This window comes from Zingiber officinale, chromosome 5B (assembly GCF_018446385.1).
Source record: "Zingiber officinale cultivar Zhangliang chromosome 5B, Zo_v1.1, whole genome shotgun sequence".
NCBI classification, from domain to species: domain Eukaryota; kingdom Viridiplantae; phylum Streptophyta; class Magnoliopsida; order Zingiberales; family Zingiberaceae; genus Zingiber; species Zingiber officinale.
Genome location: NC_055995.1, coordinates 132,057,833 through 132,073,429, shown reverse-complemented (window position 1 = coordinate 132,073,429; position 15,597 = coordinate 132,057,833). Strand labels below are relative to the sequence as shown.

The following is a 15,597-nucleotide window of genomic DNA, read 5'->3' as shown; positions in this document are numbered from 1 at the left end:
GGTCACGCTCAGACTAGCCATCGAGCTAGGCGGGTCTTCCGAGGAGCCCCCCGGGCCTCTCGACGGGGTCGCGCAGCTCTTCGTCATGCGGGTCGAAACTTGTCTGGTCACGGCGTCGCGGGTGGCAATGCCACGGCCCCCTCTCAGGGCTTACCGCGTTCTGACGACTCTGGCTCTGATGGTCAGCCCCAACTTCAAAGACGGCGCCGAAGACCATGTCTGACCTTTCGCGGACTCGATGTTGTTCCCTTATCACTGCAGTGTCCCCTGCCATCATCCTGGCTGGTTATAATATCCTTTCCTCTTGTTATTGTTGTGTTATTTCCATGGCAGCCTCCCCCAACCCTTACAGGGGAAGACCCTCTGCATTTCGTTCTGCCCCGCTTCCTCAGGAGGAGGACAGCCCCGGTCAGCAACGTGGCACGGCACCAGGCGAACCCACTCCCGAGCCGCCTCCTGCTCCTCCCGGCTCGGACGCAGGCCCTTCTCAACCCGCCGGCCCTTCTCAACCTGCCCGCCATTGTTATAGGACCACTATCCCCTCTGAAGCAGCTCAGGCTCGACGACATGATGTCTCTACTAGCGTCTTGGCAATGAAAGGCTGCCTTGGCAGCTTGTGGGCAGAGAGCATGAATCAAATGGGTAGCTTGTCGCCCTTAGCTCAAATGGATAGGTTCTCGAAGTCTTGGGCTAAAGTAAGTACCTTGTTCCTTTTCCTGAATGCGAGTTTGTTTTAACTGATGGTTGTTATTCGTGGTCCAGACTCACGCAGAGTCCCTGGTGTTCACCAATCCTTCCACACCCTCCATCATGAAAGCAAAGACCTCCGGGACAAAGTCTCTGAACTAGAGCTACAACTGAATGATCCTGATCAAGCCAGCCACGCCTTGCGAGCTGAGATTCGAGCTCTAACCAGCCAGACTGAGCGGCAAAAAAGGTCTTTGACGCAGGTCAGAGATGAGCTCCGAGCTGCGTGTGAAGAAAGAACTGCACAAGAGGTGGGACATCAGCAACAGCTTGCCCACCAGGTTGGGGAGATTCAATCCAGAGATACCCTGCTACGGGAGAAAGACCATAAGCTGGAGGTTCAGGCAGCTAAGTTGGCAGCCCAGGAAGCAGAGCTGCAGGCCTTGAGGGAGGAACTGTCTCAGTCTCGGGCGGCTCTGACGGGAGTGTCTACCGCCTTGTCAGCCTATCAAGAGGGAGAAGAAGCTCGTTGCCTGTGAAGCCGAATGTTATATCTGACTTCTCCCGAATTCCTATCCCAGGCTGGGGCACGCTTTGCTATGACCGTGCCATATACAGCGGCTGGAGTTATCAGGCAACTGAACGCGCAGGGCTTCTTGAGCTCCATCCCCGCAGCAGACTTCTTAAATCACAACCTAATCATTCAAGGCTTTCCGGATGAGATTTTTGCTCCTTTCAAATGATCTGTACTAGCCACTTAAACTGGGAAATCGTTACATGTACATATGTCTTTTCGAGTTTTCACTTGACTATCCTACTGCCCCCACGCTTCTTGTCTGATCCGGCCTACGTCCACAGAGCCAGCCCCCTCAAACTCGATAGGGCCGTAGGTAGTTGGCACTCCAAGGTCGATCCAACTTCCTTCCTTGAGCGTCTTGTAAATAATAGGCTCCCGATGCCAATATCTTGACAACCTTATACGGTCCATCCCATTGAGGAGCCAGCTTCGTCACTTCCCCTAAGGGCTTTATCTACTTCCAGACCAGGTCACCTTCTCCGAAGAACCGAGGGATCACCTTCCTATTATAGTTCTGCCTCATCCTCTATCTGTAGGCTTCCAACCTGGCAGCTGTTTGCTCACGAATTTCGCTGATGAAATCTAGTTCAGCCAGCCGCCGCTCGGTGTTCTCCCCGTCGTACATCATCCTTCTTACAGAAGGTATCCTGACCTCCAGAGGAACCACTGCTTCATTACCATAGACCAGATGGAAGGGTGTCAGACCAGTGCTCTCTCGTGGCGTCGTACGGTAGGCCCACAAAATGCCTGGTAGCTCGTCCACCCAGCTGCCTCCCACGTGATCCAGCTTGACTTTCAGCCCGCGTACTATCTCCCGATTGACTACCTCGGTCTGACCATTACTTTGAGGATGAGCCACTGAGGTGAATGCCTGAGTTATGCCGAACCCCCTGCACCAATTCTGTATCCTGTGCCCCTGAAATTGTCTACCATTATCTGACACCAACTTATGGGGTAAGCCAAATCTGCAAAAGATATTCTTCCATAGGAACTGGATCACCGCGTCTTCAGTGATTCTGGCTAAGGCTTCTGCTTCTACCCATTTGGAGAAGTAGTCTACTGCTACTAACAAGAAGCGCCTCTGCCCGGTAGCCATCGGGAAAGGCCCCACGATATCCATACCCCATTGGTCAAAAGGGCAGGATACTGTAGAAGTTCTCAACAGCTCTGTAGGTCTGTGCGTTAGGCTCTGGTACTTCTGGCATGATAGACAAGTATTCACCAACCTCTGTGCGTCTTTCTGCAAGGTAGGCCAGAAATAACCAACCAACAATACCTTCTGAGCCAGCGTTCTTCCCCCAGCGTGATTACCACAGCACCCCGAATGTATCTCTCGCAAGGCCTGGTCCGCTTCCTCCATATTCAGGCACTTGAGTAGAGGTCGGGTGAAAGACCTTTTGTACAGCTGATCCCCAATCATTGCATAAGAGTGAGCTTGCCTCCTGATCATACGCGCTTCCTCAGGGCTGGTGGGCATGGCTCCCTGCTGGAGAAAGCTCATTACGGGCGCTCTCCAATCAATTACTTCTCCCGCGTTATTCTGTAAATCTATCTGGGCCACAAGGAAGGTCTGCGCTATAGATCGGTCGAGCATCCAAGTACTCAGGGAACTAGCCATTTTAGCCAACTCATCCGCTCTTTCATTTTCAGCTCTAGGAATCTTCGTGACCGTGACCTCCTTGAATTCTCCCTTCATCTTTTCATAAGCCTCCTTATAAACTTGCATCCTCTCGCTATTCACCCCAAATTGCCCAGTTGTCTGCTGAGTCACAAGCTGGGAATCGGAATATATGATGACTCGGCTCGCTCCCACATACCGAGCTGCTTGCAGGCCTGTTAGTAGAGCTTCATATTCTGCCTCATTGTTGGTAGCTCTGAAATTTAACCGCACGACCAACTGCATGATATCTCCCTGTGGGGATATGAGTAGTGCTCCCACACCACTCCCCCGATGGGTAGCCGACCCATCCACGTAGATCTTCCAGACCTCTTCTGAGTCCGCTGGGTATGCTTCTGTCAGGAAATCTGCCAGAGCCTGTGCTTTGATTGCGGTTCGAGGCTGATATTGTATGTCATATTCCCCTAGCTCAGTTGCCCACTTGATAAGCCGACCCGCTACTTCTACCTTGGTGAGAGCTAGGCCCATTGTACTGTTCGTCAAGACGGTGATGGGGTGCGCCAAGAAGTACGGCCGGAGACGTCGAGCCATTAGAACAAGTCCATAGACCAACTTTTCCAGGGCCGTATATCGAGATTCAACCCCCTTCAATAAATGACTGAAAAAATACACTGGCCGTTGTACATTGTCCTGCTCTTTAACCAGCACAGCCCCCACGGCCTCAGGGGTAGCTGACAAGTAGACCCAAAGAGGCTCTCCCACAACAGGCTTAAACAGTGATGGCAAAGACTCCAGGTACCGCTTCAGCTCTTCAAAGGCCTGTGTGCATTCTTCCGTCCACTGAAACTTGGCCGCTTTCCTGAGCACTTTGAAGAAGGGCGCCGCTCTATCTGCAGATTTGGAGATAAATCGGGGCAGGGCTGTTATCCTGCCGACCAGCTTCTGCGTCTCCTTCAGATTTTGAGGGATCTGCATGTTCCGAAGTGCTTGCACCTTCTCAGGGCTGGCCTCTATCCCTCGTTCGGTCACCAGATAGCCTAGAAACTTCCCTCCTTTGGCCCCGAACAGACATTTCAAGGGGTTCAGCTTCACCCCATATTGCCTCAGAGTCCCACAGGTTTCTTCTACATCTTTTATCAGACTGGATGCCAGAGGGGACTTGATCAGGATGTCATCAACATAAACCTCTACGTTCCGCCCGATCTGAGCCCGAAAGACTTTGTCCATCATCCTTTGGTAGGTAGCCCCAGCGTTCCTGAGTCCGAATGGCATGACGGTATAGCAGAAAGTACCGTCAGCCGTTATGAAGCTGACCTTCTCCTGGTCCTCCTGGGCTAAGGGTATTTGATGATATCCCTGATAAGCATCCATCATGCATATCCTTTCACAACCAGCCGTTGAGTCCACCACCTGATCAATACGCGGGAGAGGATAACAGTCCTTGGGAGTGGCCTTGTTGAGGTCGCGAAAGTCTATGCACACCCTCCACTTGTTGTTTGGCTTCTTCACCAACACGACGTTAGAGAGCCAAGACGGGAATTGCACCTCTCGGACGTGTCCAGCCTTCAGGAGCTGCTCTACTTCAGCTCGGATAATTTTATTCTGCTCGGCAGGGAAGTTTCTCTTATTCTGCTTGACTGGCTTAGCCTCGGGTATAACATGCAATTTGTGCTTGGCTACTTCTGGTCTGACCCCGGGCAACTCCTCTGGCGACCAAGCAAAGACGTCTCGGTTGCGACTCAGACACTGTATCAGCTCCGCTTTAAGCTCCGGAGGTAAGTCACTGGCGATGCGAGTGATGCTCTCCGATCTGTCTGGGTGTAGCTGGACCTCCTCCCAAGAAATCGGTTCTTCAGTAATAGGTAGTGGTTCCTCTTGGATAGCGTGTACTCCCCCATCTTGCGTCCTCCGGCTTTTGCGCGCCTCTACTCGGACCATGTCTATGTAGCAGCTACGAGCCGCTTTCTGCTCCCCCTTGACCTAATGGAGCGGACTATCGCACAGCATGCAATCATGCAAATGATGCATGGCAATAACCATATAAACATCCTGACCTAATCCATATATATAGAAATGTGCACCCTAGGTCAAAGAATCATATCAAATCAAGGTACACAGAAGGTATAAAAACCTAGGTCCTGAACATGGTCAAGCATGGCATATCACTACCCCTATAAGCATGTATAAACAGGTAAAAATATACCTGAGATGCAAAACCAATCAATCAATCAAGCATGTAAGATTTGGGTAGTGATTAACCGAAAACAGATAAGAAACACAATTAATGCAACATGTTAATTTAATTACTAAGCATATCAAATGACATAAGTCAAAAGTACCCGCCTCCGATAAAATGGTCCAAATCTGACTCCGAGATACTCGTCTCGCGTCAAAGTCCTGTAATACCAAACATATACGATTATTTAGCTAAATTCTTATAAATAGCTAAATAAATTCTTTAACCCTAAATTAGGGCAAAAACCCTAATGCCAAAAACACATAAACCTAATCAACTGACACATGAATAATCATCTAACAAAAAATCAAGTACACTACGATCTACAACTAAGCAAATGCTTAATCCAGATACCCAATAAACCTTACCTACTCTCACAGCCACTCTTGCTGCCAATAATCCTGACCGAAGTGAGGTAAATGGTGTTGCCCTCTAAATCAAATACCCTACATCAATAATCCACACTTAACTGACTTAAAATTTATCACTGCACAGATGCTCACCTTAATTCACAACAGGGACGTTGCTGCCGAAGAAAAACAAAACAGCCGTTGGAAGGTGGCTGTCGGGACCCAAATTTTCCAACTCACCTTACCTTCTTCCTCTCCACTGATCGGAGGTGATCCAAGACTCCGGCGACAGTGCTAGGACACAGATGAATCGGCTACCAGCGCTAGGGCACAGCCTAAATGAGGCAGCGTAGTGAGGAGCGGCACTGCTACGGGCGACGCCGACGGCTTGCTAGGGCACCGACACAGAAGAGGGGCCGGCACTGGGGTTCTCTACCGTGCGGAGGTGGCCGAAGAGGGAAAGGAATCGCGGGTCGGGCTAGAGCTGAGGAGGAGCAGTGTCGGCGGTGGAATCTCCACGGCGAAGGCGTCTGTGTGCGTCGGCGGTGTGGCTCGGAAGGGAAAGGAGAAAATAGCTCTGCCGCGGAAGAGCAGTGGCGCCGGGCAGAAGGACTGAAGAGGAGAAGAACTGCCGAGCGGTTAGGGCACGGGTCGGCGCCGAGGGAAGGAACTCGGGAAAATCGCGTCGAGCGCGCGGAGGGGAAGAAGTCGGCACTGGTTGAGGGAAAAGGAAAAATAAAGAAAAGGGAAAAAGAAAATATAAAATAAATAACATTTCCTTTTTAAAACGGGGTAGCCTAAATAGGTTTTCCCGGACCCCGTTTTTATCCCCGTGAACTTATCCGTACGAGCTCCGAAAAATTTCCGAAAAATGTCCAAAAAATCCGGAAAATTCCCTTTTTCATATTCGCCTATTTCCGGTATTTTACATTCTCCCCCACTAATAAAAATTTGGTCCCCAAATTTCTTTATCTACCATCAGCAAGTACTAACAACAGATATAAAGTATAAACGCTGAACGGTAAACTAAATCACATACCTCAAGTGAAAAGATGGGGATATCGAGCTCGGATAGTGTCCTCGAGCTCCCAAGTAGCCTCCTCGTCCGAATGATGCTGCCATCCGACTTTAACCAGCCGGATAGTCTCTGACGCTCCTTCCGGTCGAGAATCCATCAGGAACCTCCTCATATGTAACGTCGGGCTGAATGGAACTGAAGCACATGTGTCGGATCGGGCACGTATCTCCTCGGCATCGATCGTGAAATACATCGTGCCGCTGGCGGGGGCGGTGGTAGTGCCGGTCGGTAGCTCTGCTCCGATCCTCTCAATATCTCGAAAGGACCAATATACCGCGAGCTTACCCCCGAGGCCAAATCTCTTCACCCCTTTCGTGGGTGAAACTCGCAATACATGGTCGCCCATAGAGAACTCTAGTGGCCTACGTCTCCGATCGCATAACTCTTCTGGCGATCCTGCGCCTCGACATCCTCCGTCTAATAATGCGGACCAACTCTGCATCTGCTGAACTCTATGAGGTCCCAACAACTGAGCCTCTCCAACCTCATCCCAAAGGACGGGTGTCAGACAAGGTCTACCATACAACGCCTCAAGCGGTGTCATCTGAATAGCCGAATGGAAGCAGTTGTTGTAGGCAAACTCTACTAACGGAAGATGCTCCAGCGCCTCAAAATCCATAACACATGACCTCAAGGGTCCTCTAAAGTCTGAATGGTCCACTCAGTTGTCCATCATGCGTGGATGGAAAGCATCTTGAAAGCAGTGTGCCCAAGGCTGCTGCAGACTACGCGAAGCGAGGCGTGAACCGTGGATCTCTATCCGAAATGATACTCAATGGAACACCATGTAGTCGATAATCTCTCGGATCGGATGCAATCGATCCGGAATCGGTCCTCCGAATCGCTAAGAAGTGCGGCGATTTGGTTAATCGATCAACGATTACCCAAATCGCGTCATGGCCTCGTCGTGTCCTCGGCAACCCTACCACAAAGTCCATGGTAATATGATCCCACTTCCACTCGGGAATAGGAATCCTCTGAAGTAACCCTGCAGGTCTCCGGTGTTCACCTGCTGACAAACAAGACATCTAGCTACGAAATCCGCGATGTCTTTCTTCATACCGTTCCACCAATAGGAACGTCTCAAGTCTCGATACATACGGGTCCCGCCTGGATGGATCGCAAATCGAGAATGATGTGCCTCCTGAAGTAGCTCCTGTAAGACCGGATGAGACTGAGGTACGCATAATCTGCCTCGGAAGAATATAATACCCTCCTCGTCTCGTGTAAACTCGGTCTGCTGCCCAGAAGCTATCTGACTGCTGATGAAATGCAAATGCTGATCACCAGCCTGTGCCTCTCGGATCCTCGTCCTGATAGACGACTGAGCAACCATAGTAACAAGAATACCCTGCTCTGTCTGTCCCTGCTCCTCAAGGTCTAACTCAGAGAAACCCTGAATCAATTCCGTGACTGAAGTCCGGTGGCAAGCCAAAGTCCCTCTGGACTTTCTGTTGAGTGCATCTGCAACCACATTAGCTTTCCCCGGGTGGTAGCTAATGGTACAATCGTAGTCCCTCAGGAACTCCATCCATCTCCTCTGTCGGAGATTAAGCTCCTTCTGAGTGAAAATATATTTGAGACTCTTGTGATCAGTGAGAATCTCAAATGTAATACCATATAAATGATGCCGCCAAAGCTTCAGAGCAAAGATGATGGCAGCTAACTCCAGATCATGAACTGGGTAGTTCTTCTCATGCTCCTTCAACTGTCGAGAAGCATATGAGACTACTCTGCCGTGCTGCATCAGAACAGCACCCAAACCCTGAAGAGACGCGTCGGAGTAGAGTACAAATCCGTCCTCTCTAGAAGGTAAAACCAAAACTGGAGCCGACACTAATCTCCGCTTCAGCTCCTGAAAGTGGTCTCGCAATCCTCGGACCATATGAACTTCACGCCTTTCACGGTAAGGCGTGTCGGCATAGCAATATGCGAGAAGCCCTCGACAAAGCGTCGGTAATATCCGCCAATCGAGCTGCGGATCTCTGAACGACTTGGTGCTCCCAACGGTGTGACCTCGATCTTCGAGGATCAACGAAATACCTGCTAGAAACCACGTGTCCCGAAAACCGGGAGGATAGCCCGAATGCACACTTGCTGAACTTCGCGTCAGGTGATGTCGTCGAAGAATCTCCAAGGCTGTGCGAAGATGCTGTTGCTCCTCCTCGGACGAGAGTAGACCAATATGTCATCAATGAAATGATAACAAACTGATCTAGATACTCAGAAAAATCGGTTCATCAAGTCCATAAACACCTGGAGCATTGGTAAGCCAAATGGCATTACCAAAACTCATAATGACCGTATCTTGTACGGAATGCTGTCTTATGAATCTCGACTCTCAGGTGATGATATCCGGATCGCGGATCAATCTTAGAATACATTGAAGTACCTGAGGTGATCAAACAAATCCTCGATCCGTGGTAATGGATATTTATTTATGACGATCACTGAATTCAGTTGTATGTAGTCAATACATAACCTCATGGTGCCGTCTTTCTTCTTGACAAATAGACTGGAGAACCCCATGGTGAAACACTAGGGCGAATGAATCCTCTGTCTAAAAGCTCCTGGAGTTGAACCTTGACTCGTTCAACTCTTTTGGTGCCATACGATCACGGAGCTTTCGATGTCGTGCGGTTCCGGAATCGGCTCAATAACGAACTCCACGGCCTTACGGGAGGCAACCACAGCGACTCCTGGAAATACATCGGGTACTCCGGGACTACGGGAACATCGGAGGCTGCGAACTCTGCTGTCCTCAGTCTTGATCAGCGATAACGAGAAAACCATAACAGTAGTGAGGCGGCGACCTGCGCTGAATCGCGAAATAATCGAGATGCGTGCGTCTACGATGCGGTGAAACTCCACGAGGTTGGTTCGGAGGTGGAAGGTGACCACCCTCGTCAGGCAATCAACGGTAGCATGATATATTGACCAATCCATGCCAAGAATGATATCAAACTCGACCATCTCCAATACTAGAAGATCTACAGTAAGTATCATGTTGCCAAAGTCTAACGGGCAACCTCGATCTCTGGGTGGCGTCTAAAGTATCACCGGACGGTAGGACAGGTCAATCGCAGACCTAACGATGGGTAATCTACCAATCTCCGCATAAAGTGCGGGATATAAAAGAATCTGAACTACGAGTATCAATCAATATATCAGCAATAAATGCATAAATAGAAATCGTACCAAAACGGATCCGTCGGCCCATGAGCATCCTCTCTGTCGCATGAACACGACCGGTCTCGGCGGAGGAGGTGGTAACTTGCCCGGTGCTGCGTGGCGAAGCACGCCAGTAGTCTTTGGACTATGTGCGATAAGGCGAGAGGATGGTGGTATCTTGTCGGTGGTGGGTGAGTCGTCACAGGTCGGATAATAAGGTCTGAAACAAAACTACGGGGTGCTACTGAAGCCTTGGAGTACTCTGTCCAAGCATGCCAAATCTTTGCTGCGGAGGGCTGCTCCTAGCGTGTGAAGATTGGGCTTCGCCCTCCTCGATATGCCACAGTGACTAGATTGTCCCTCGACTGACCCTCCGGAGTCGTGTCTTGAGCCTTGGTGACAATCTCGGCTCTGGTGCCCGACGGTTGCAATAAAAGCAAAGTGGTATCTGAGAGCAAGGGGTGAGGTGATCTCGGATCCATCACGAAACAATGAGTATCAGGAAGGTGGTTGCGATTCTGCTGAGAAAGCAGGGCGTCTGAAGAAGACATACGATTTACGAGGCTGCGAGGCGCCCAGTACCACGACGACCAATGCATGGCTGCTCACGAGGCATCACATCGCTGTGTCTGCTGGACACCACGAAGTCGGCAATGCTTTCTTTTCACTGTCCGGATATCTTTGTCTGTAGAGCTAACTCTATCATCAAAGCTTGATTCAATGCATCGAGTAAGATGTAATCCCTAATCCGGCAAGTACATGCGGATAACCGTCCAACCCTGTATAAAGCGCATCATGCGAGTTACGTCCTCCATGACTAACTCGACAAAAGCTGGCCAGCCGGAGGAACTCGATATTATACTCGGTCCGGCGATTATTACGCCTCGGACTCATAAAATCACTCGTGAGCCATCGATAAGACAATGGAAAAGCGGCTCTCAAAGCCTCTCGAACTGGTCCATGTGGCGTTGCGCTCACCAATAATAGAACGTGAGTAACCCACCAGGCGGCTTCATCCCGTAAATGGTAAGCGGCCAGCTCGCTTTCTCCCACTCGGAGCAAGCCATATAGAAGAAAGTCCGCTCCATAGTCTCTATCCACGACAAAGCCATACTCGGATCGAGATCTCCGCGGAAAAGAGTGAAGCGAGTCTTCATCGACTCGGCGGTCTGGAATCCTAGCTCGTGCGGTGACAATATCGATGATCTGTGTCGGGACGGTGGAGGCGATGGAAACTGGGCTGATACTACGGTGGTGCGGAATAAGCCGGAGGAGGAACTCCCGGTCTTCTGTATATACGGGAGCATAAGCCGTCGGTGGTACCTGCCTGGGGAATAAAAGTGGTGGCAAGCTGGAGTGCAGTGGGAAAGGTGGGATGGGGAGCAGCTCTTTGCTACTATAGGCCTTTGAGGTGCAGTGCCCTTGGTGTCAGGTACTGTGGGTCCAAGTGGCGGTGGTCTGAATACAAGTGAGGCTGTTTGGAGCGGATGTCGGGTACACTGATGGTACCCACGATGGTACTGTAAACAAGGTAGGCGTGGATACCGTCGGTGTGGCCAAAATAGGTATCTCTACAGGAGCTATCGGGATTTGAGAGCCCGATGCTACTTCATCTGAGTGCATCACGGTGCGGGCTCACTAACGGTGGGCATCTCGGCATATCCGGAGATCCCGTGGTCCTCGCGTGGTCGACCAGCACCACGTCTCGCGGATCTGAGTAGATCGTCTCATATCGTTAAATTAAATTACGGATATCAATACCAATATAACCAACATAAAATAACAACATACCTATTTCTTTGCGGAGATGTTAGTATTGTCAGGTCCCAATTTGACCTCAAAATTCGAGCGTACATATCGGGAAATCCAAATAAATCAAGCGGAAATCGAAACATAACCATATCGAAAATCCGATAATGCCGGTTTGACTCGCAAACTGGCTAACCCAAATATCGAATACCAACAAGGTGTCAGATAAATCTCGAACACAGCGGTATCATAACCGCTCGATACCAAATAAATTGGTATCGGATAAATTCGAAAATCAAAATACGAAACAAAAGATCGTAAAACCGTGCTCGATACCACTAAATTGTCACGCCCCGGAAGAGTCACTGTCCGAGAAAATTTCGATCTTCCCTGTACGGCGGACAATCAAAATTTCTACAAGCACTAAATACTCGGCCACAATTTGGAATAATATGATAATGAAAATCAATCACCACGCGGTTTATATATATATATTGACCTCACACAACCTGTGATAATAATACTCGACTGAAATCAACCCTACTCAACTACACTCGTAAAGCCAAAATCCGATTTTTCTTACCTCTTATGCCGTCCAGGCAAGCATGTAGAGTAAATCCAAATCATATGAAAAGTTCATCCAACGGAAAGATTCCATACAATATCCATATGTAAGTCAAAACAAAACTAAAATAAAGTCCGATAGCGAAAAGCTAAAATGAAACAACTCAAAACCCAGCGGAGTAGCACTACGTGCGATGGGGACTAGCGACTGGAACTCTCCTGACAACATCAACCTGAAAATAACAACAATGGAGGCGGGGTGAGTCCAACACTCAGCAGTGCAGTTGATATGCAAAGTAAAGAAATAACACCTAACACTAATCATGCGTACGGTCCTGATATAAGAAAGATATATATATGCATCTGAAGTAAGCAGGAGAATGCTGTACTAACGGTCCCGAGTATAAGGTCAAACAGTCCAAGTGGTATAGGAATCACGTATGCATGTCAAACATAGGTATCCAAACAATATGCAGAAATAAATGCAGCAACCACAAACACAAGCAATAAATGCATCATGCATATGATGTCAATGATGCGTCTGGTCACCCCTGCGGTCGATCGTCTCATACAAAGTGAGGCCGAGTGGGTAGAGGTTGTGACAACCGTGCACTCTGTCGTCACTACTCACGATGAGTGACCAGTGGACGGGATGTTGTCGAGTACACCTATCCTCCTACCCCAAATCATAGATGGGGGCGCGCAATCTCAACTCCGGTACTCGAAGACGGGAGGAATCCCTGCCGGATAACACGTTGTGTCACACTACCCATGAGCGGACCAACGGTGCCTAACAGAGTCCCTGCTGGCTGAATCGACCACTAACCCATGAGTGGTGGTGTGTGCAGATCCATGTAACTGGCGATGTGCTCAGCAATAATGGAGCGGACTATCGCACAGCATGCAATCATGCAAATGATGCATGGCAATAACCATATAAACATCCTGACCTAATCCATATATATAGAAATGTGCACCCTAGGTCAAAGAATCATATCAAATCAAGGTACACAGAAGGTATAAAAACCTAGGTCCTGAACATGGTCAAGCATGGCATATCACTGCCCCTATGAGCATGTATAAACAGGTAAATTATACCTGAGATGCAAAACCAATCAATCAATCAAGCATGTAAGATTTGGGTAGTGATTAACCGAAACAGATAAGAAACACAATTAATGCAACATGTTAATTTAATTACTAAGCATATCAAATGACATAAGTCAAAAGTACCCGCCTCCGATAAAATGGTCCAAATCTGACTCCGAGATACTCGTCTCGCGTCAAAGTCCTGTAATACCAAACATATACGATTATTTAGCTAAATTCTTATAAATAGCTAAATAAATTCTTTAACCCTAAATTAGGGCAAAAACCCTAATGCCAAAAACACATAAACCTAATCAACTGACACATGAATAATCATCTAACAAAAATCAAGTACACTACGATCTACAACTAAGCAAATGCTTAATCCAGATACCCAATAAACCTTACCTACTCTCACAGCCACTCTTGCTGCCAATAATCCTGACCGAAGTGAGGTAAATGGTGTTGCCCTCTAAATCAAATACCCTACATCAATAATCCACACTTAACTGACTTAAAATTTATCACTGCACAGATGCTCACCTTAATTCACAACAGGGACGTTGCTGCCGAAGAAAAACAAAACAGCCGTTGGAAGGTGGCTGTCGGGACCCAAATTTTCCAACTCACCTTACCTTCTTCCTCTCCACTGATCGGAGGTGATCCAAGACTCCGGCGACAGTGCTAGGACACAGATGAATCGGCTACCAGCGCTAGGGCACAGCCTAAATGAGGCAGCGTAGTGAGGAGCGGCACTGCTACGGGCGACGCCGACGGCTTGCTAGGGCACCGACACAGAAGAGGGGCCGGCACTGGGGTTCTCTACCGTGCGGAGGTGGCCGAAGAGGGAAAGGAATCGCGGGTCGGGCTAGAGCTGAGGAGGAGCAGTGTCGGCGGTGGAATCTCCACGGCGAAGGCGTCTGTGTGCGTCGGCGGTGTGGCTCGGAAGGGAAAGGAGAAAATAGCTCTGCCGCGGAAGAGCAGTGGCGCCGGGCAGAAGGACTGAAGAGGAGAAGAACTGCCGAGCGGTTAGGGCACGGGTCGGCGCCGAGGGAAGGAACTCGGGAAAATCGCGTCGAGCGCGCGGAGGGGAAGAAGTCGGCACTGGTTGAGGGAAAAGGAAAAATAAAGAAAAGGGAAAAAGAAAATATAAAATAAATAACATTTCCTTTTTAAAACGGGGTAGCCTAAATAGGTTTTCCCGGACCCCGTTTTTATCCCCGTGAACTTATCCGTACGAGCTCCGAAAAATTTCCGAAAAATGTCCAAAAAATCCGGAAAATTCCCTTTTTCATATTCGCCTATTTCCGGTATTTTACACCTGCGCTTTGTACTTCCTGGCCCTCAACCGCAGGTCTGTGGATCGAGCTGACTCCACTCAGCTCTGCCGATCCCAACCCGCTTCTACCTATGCTGAGCCCTGACTGCCCTGTCAGCCTGCCTTTTTGACCGCCAAGTCGCCATGACTATTGACCGCCACCTCCTCGTGACTTTTGACCGCCACATAGTCTGGACTTTTCTAATCCTTTTTTCTTGGGCCCCTCCATCACTAACCGTATCAGGTAAGATAAGGTGGCTGTTCACAGACTATTATTTTTAATGACAAAAGAAAATAATGTTTGCATAGACCATATTATATTAAACTAGAAGATTCAGCAATTGCAGACTATTTATCTATATGATTACAACTATAGATATTGGATATTATACTACTAAATGAACCAAACAAGAATCTCTATTTTTAGTTGTTATTTTTAGAGGGCAGATTTTAGAAATTAAAAAAAATTGGAAAATGAAAATACCAAACTGTGTGTTTCGTAACAAGTCTTCTTGATCTATCCGTTAAGTTGTTATTTTTAGAGGGCAGATTTTGGAAATTAAAAAAAAAATGGAAAATGAAAATACCAAACTGTATGATGGTTCTCGTAACAAGTCTTCTTGAGCTATCTATTGGCTTCCTAAATTATTAATGCACTTTGCTCCTTGCCTTCTTGTTGTTTTTATTCTACCTTAATAAAGAGTCAGGAAGGGGCCTCTCCTCGTTGAAGATGCTATTAACTCCTTTCTACATTATCACTTTTGGTAAGAATTCACCCTTAAATTAATCCATTGTTGGAGCATTTTGTTTTTAACTCCTAGTTGTGCTTGTTTAGAACATTTTGTTACGTATTTTTCACGTTGGTGCTAGTATAGTTCATCGGAATTGACATTCAGGCACGAGAACACCTCATATCATGTCAATTTTCCGTAAATGACGTCAATTGTTGTGGGATGACATTCTTGGGTGTTATAATGACAAAAAGATTGGAACAGAACGGTGATGATTATCGCGGGAGGAATCAGACAATGAATGTGTCGGAGTCGCTCCATGACGTGACTTGATTGAGCAGCTCACAGGCACGAGAACATGATATAGGAGCATCTAGGGACACAATTATCTCATATCATCCAACACGGCTATATTCCCCTTCGAGCTGT

At 48.3% G+C, this 15,597-nt stretch overlaps 1 protein-coding gene across 1 annotated transcript; it reads left to right on the top strand.

Moving 5' to 3' along the window:
- The first annotated feature begins 326 nt into the window (after positions 1–326).
- LOC121987059 (EH domain-binding protein 1-like protein 1) lies at positions 327–1,226 on the top strand. Its single transcript, XM_042540964.1, has 2 exons — positions 327–642; positions 763–1,226. The coding sequence occupies exons 1-2, from the start codon at positions 327–329 to the stop codon at positions 1,224–1,226; spliced, it is 780 nt and encodes a 259-aa protein (XP_042396898.1).
- Positions 1,227–15,597: the final 14,371 nt, after the last annotated feature.

Coding starts and splice junctions, on each gene's coding strand:
- LOC121987059 (XM_042540964.1), top strand. CDS start 327: ATGGCAGCCTCCCCCAACCCTTACAGGGGAAGACCCTCTGCATTTCGT. Junction 643..762: donor AGAGAGCATGAATCAAATGG/GTAGCTTGTCGC, acceptor TTCGTGGTCCAG/ACTCACGCAGAGTCCCTGGT.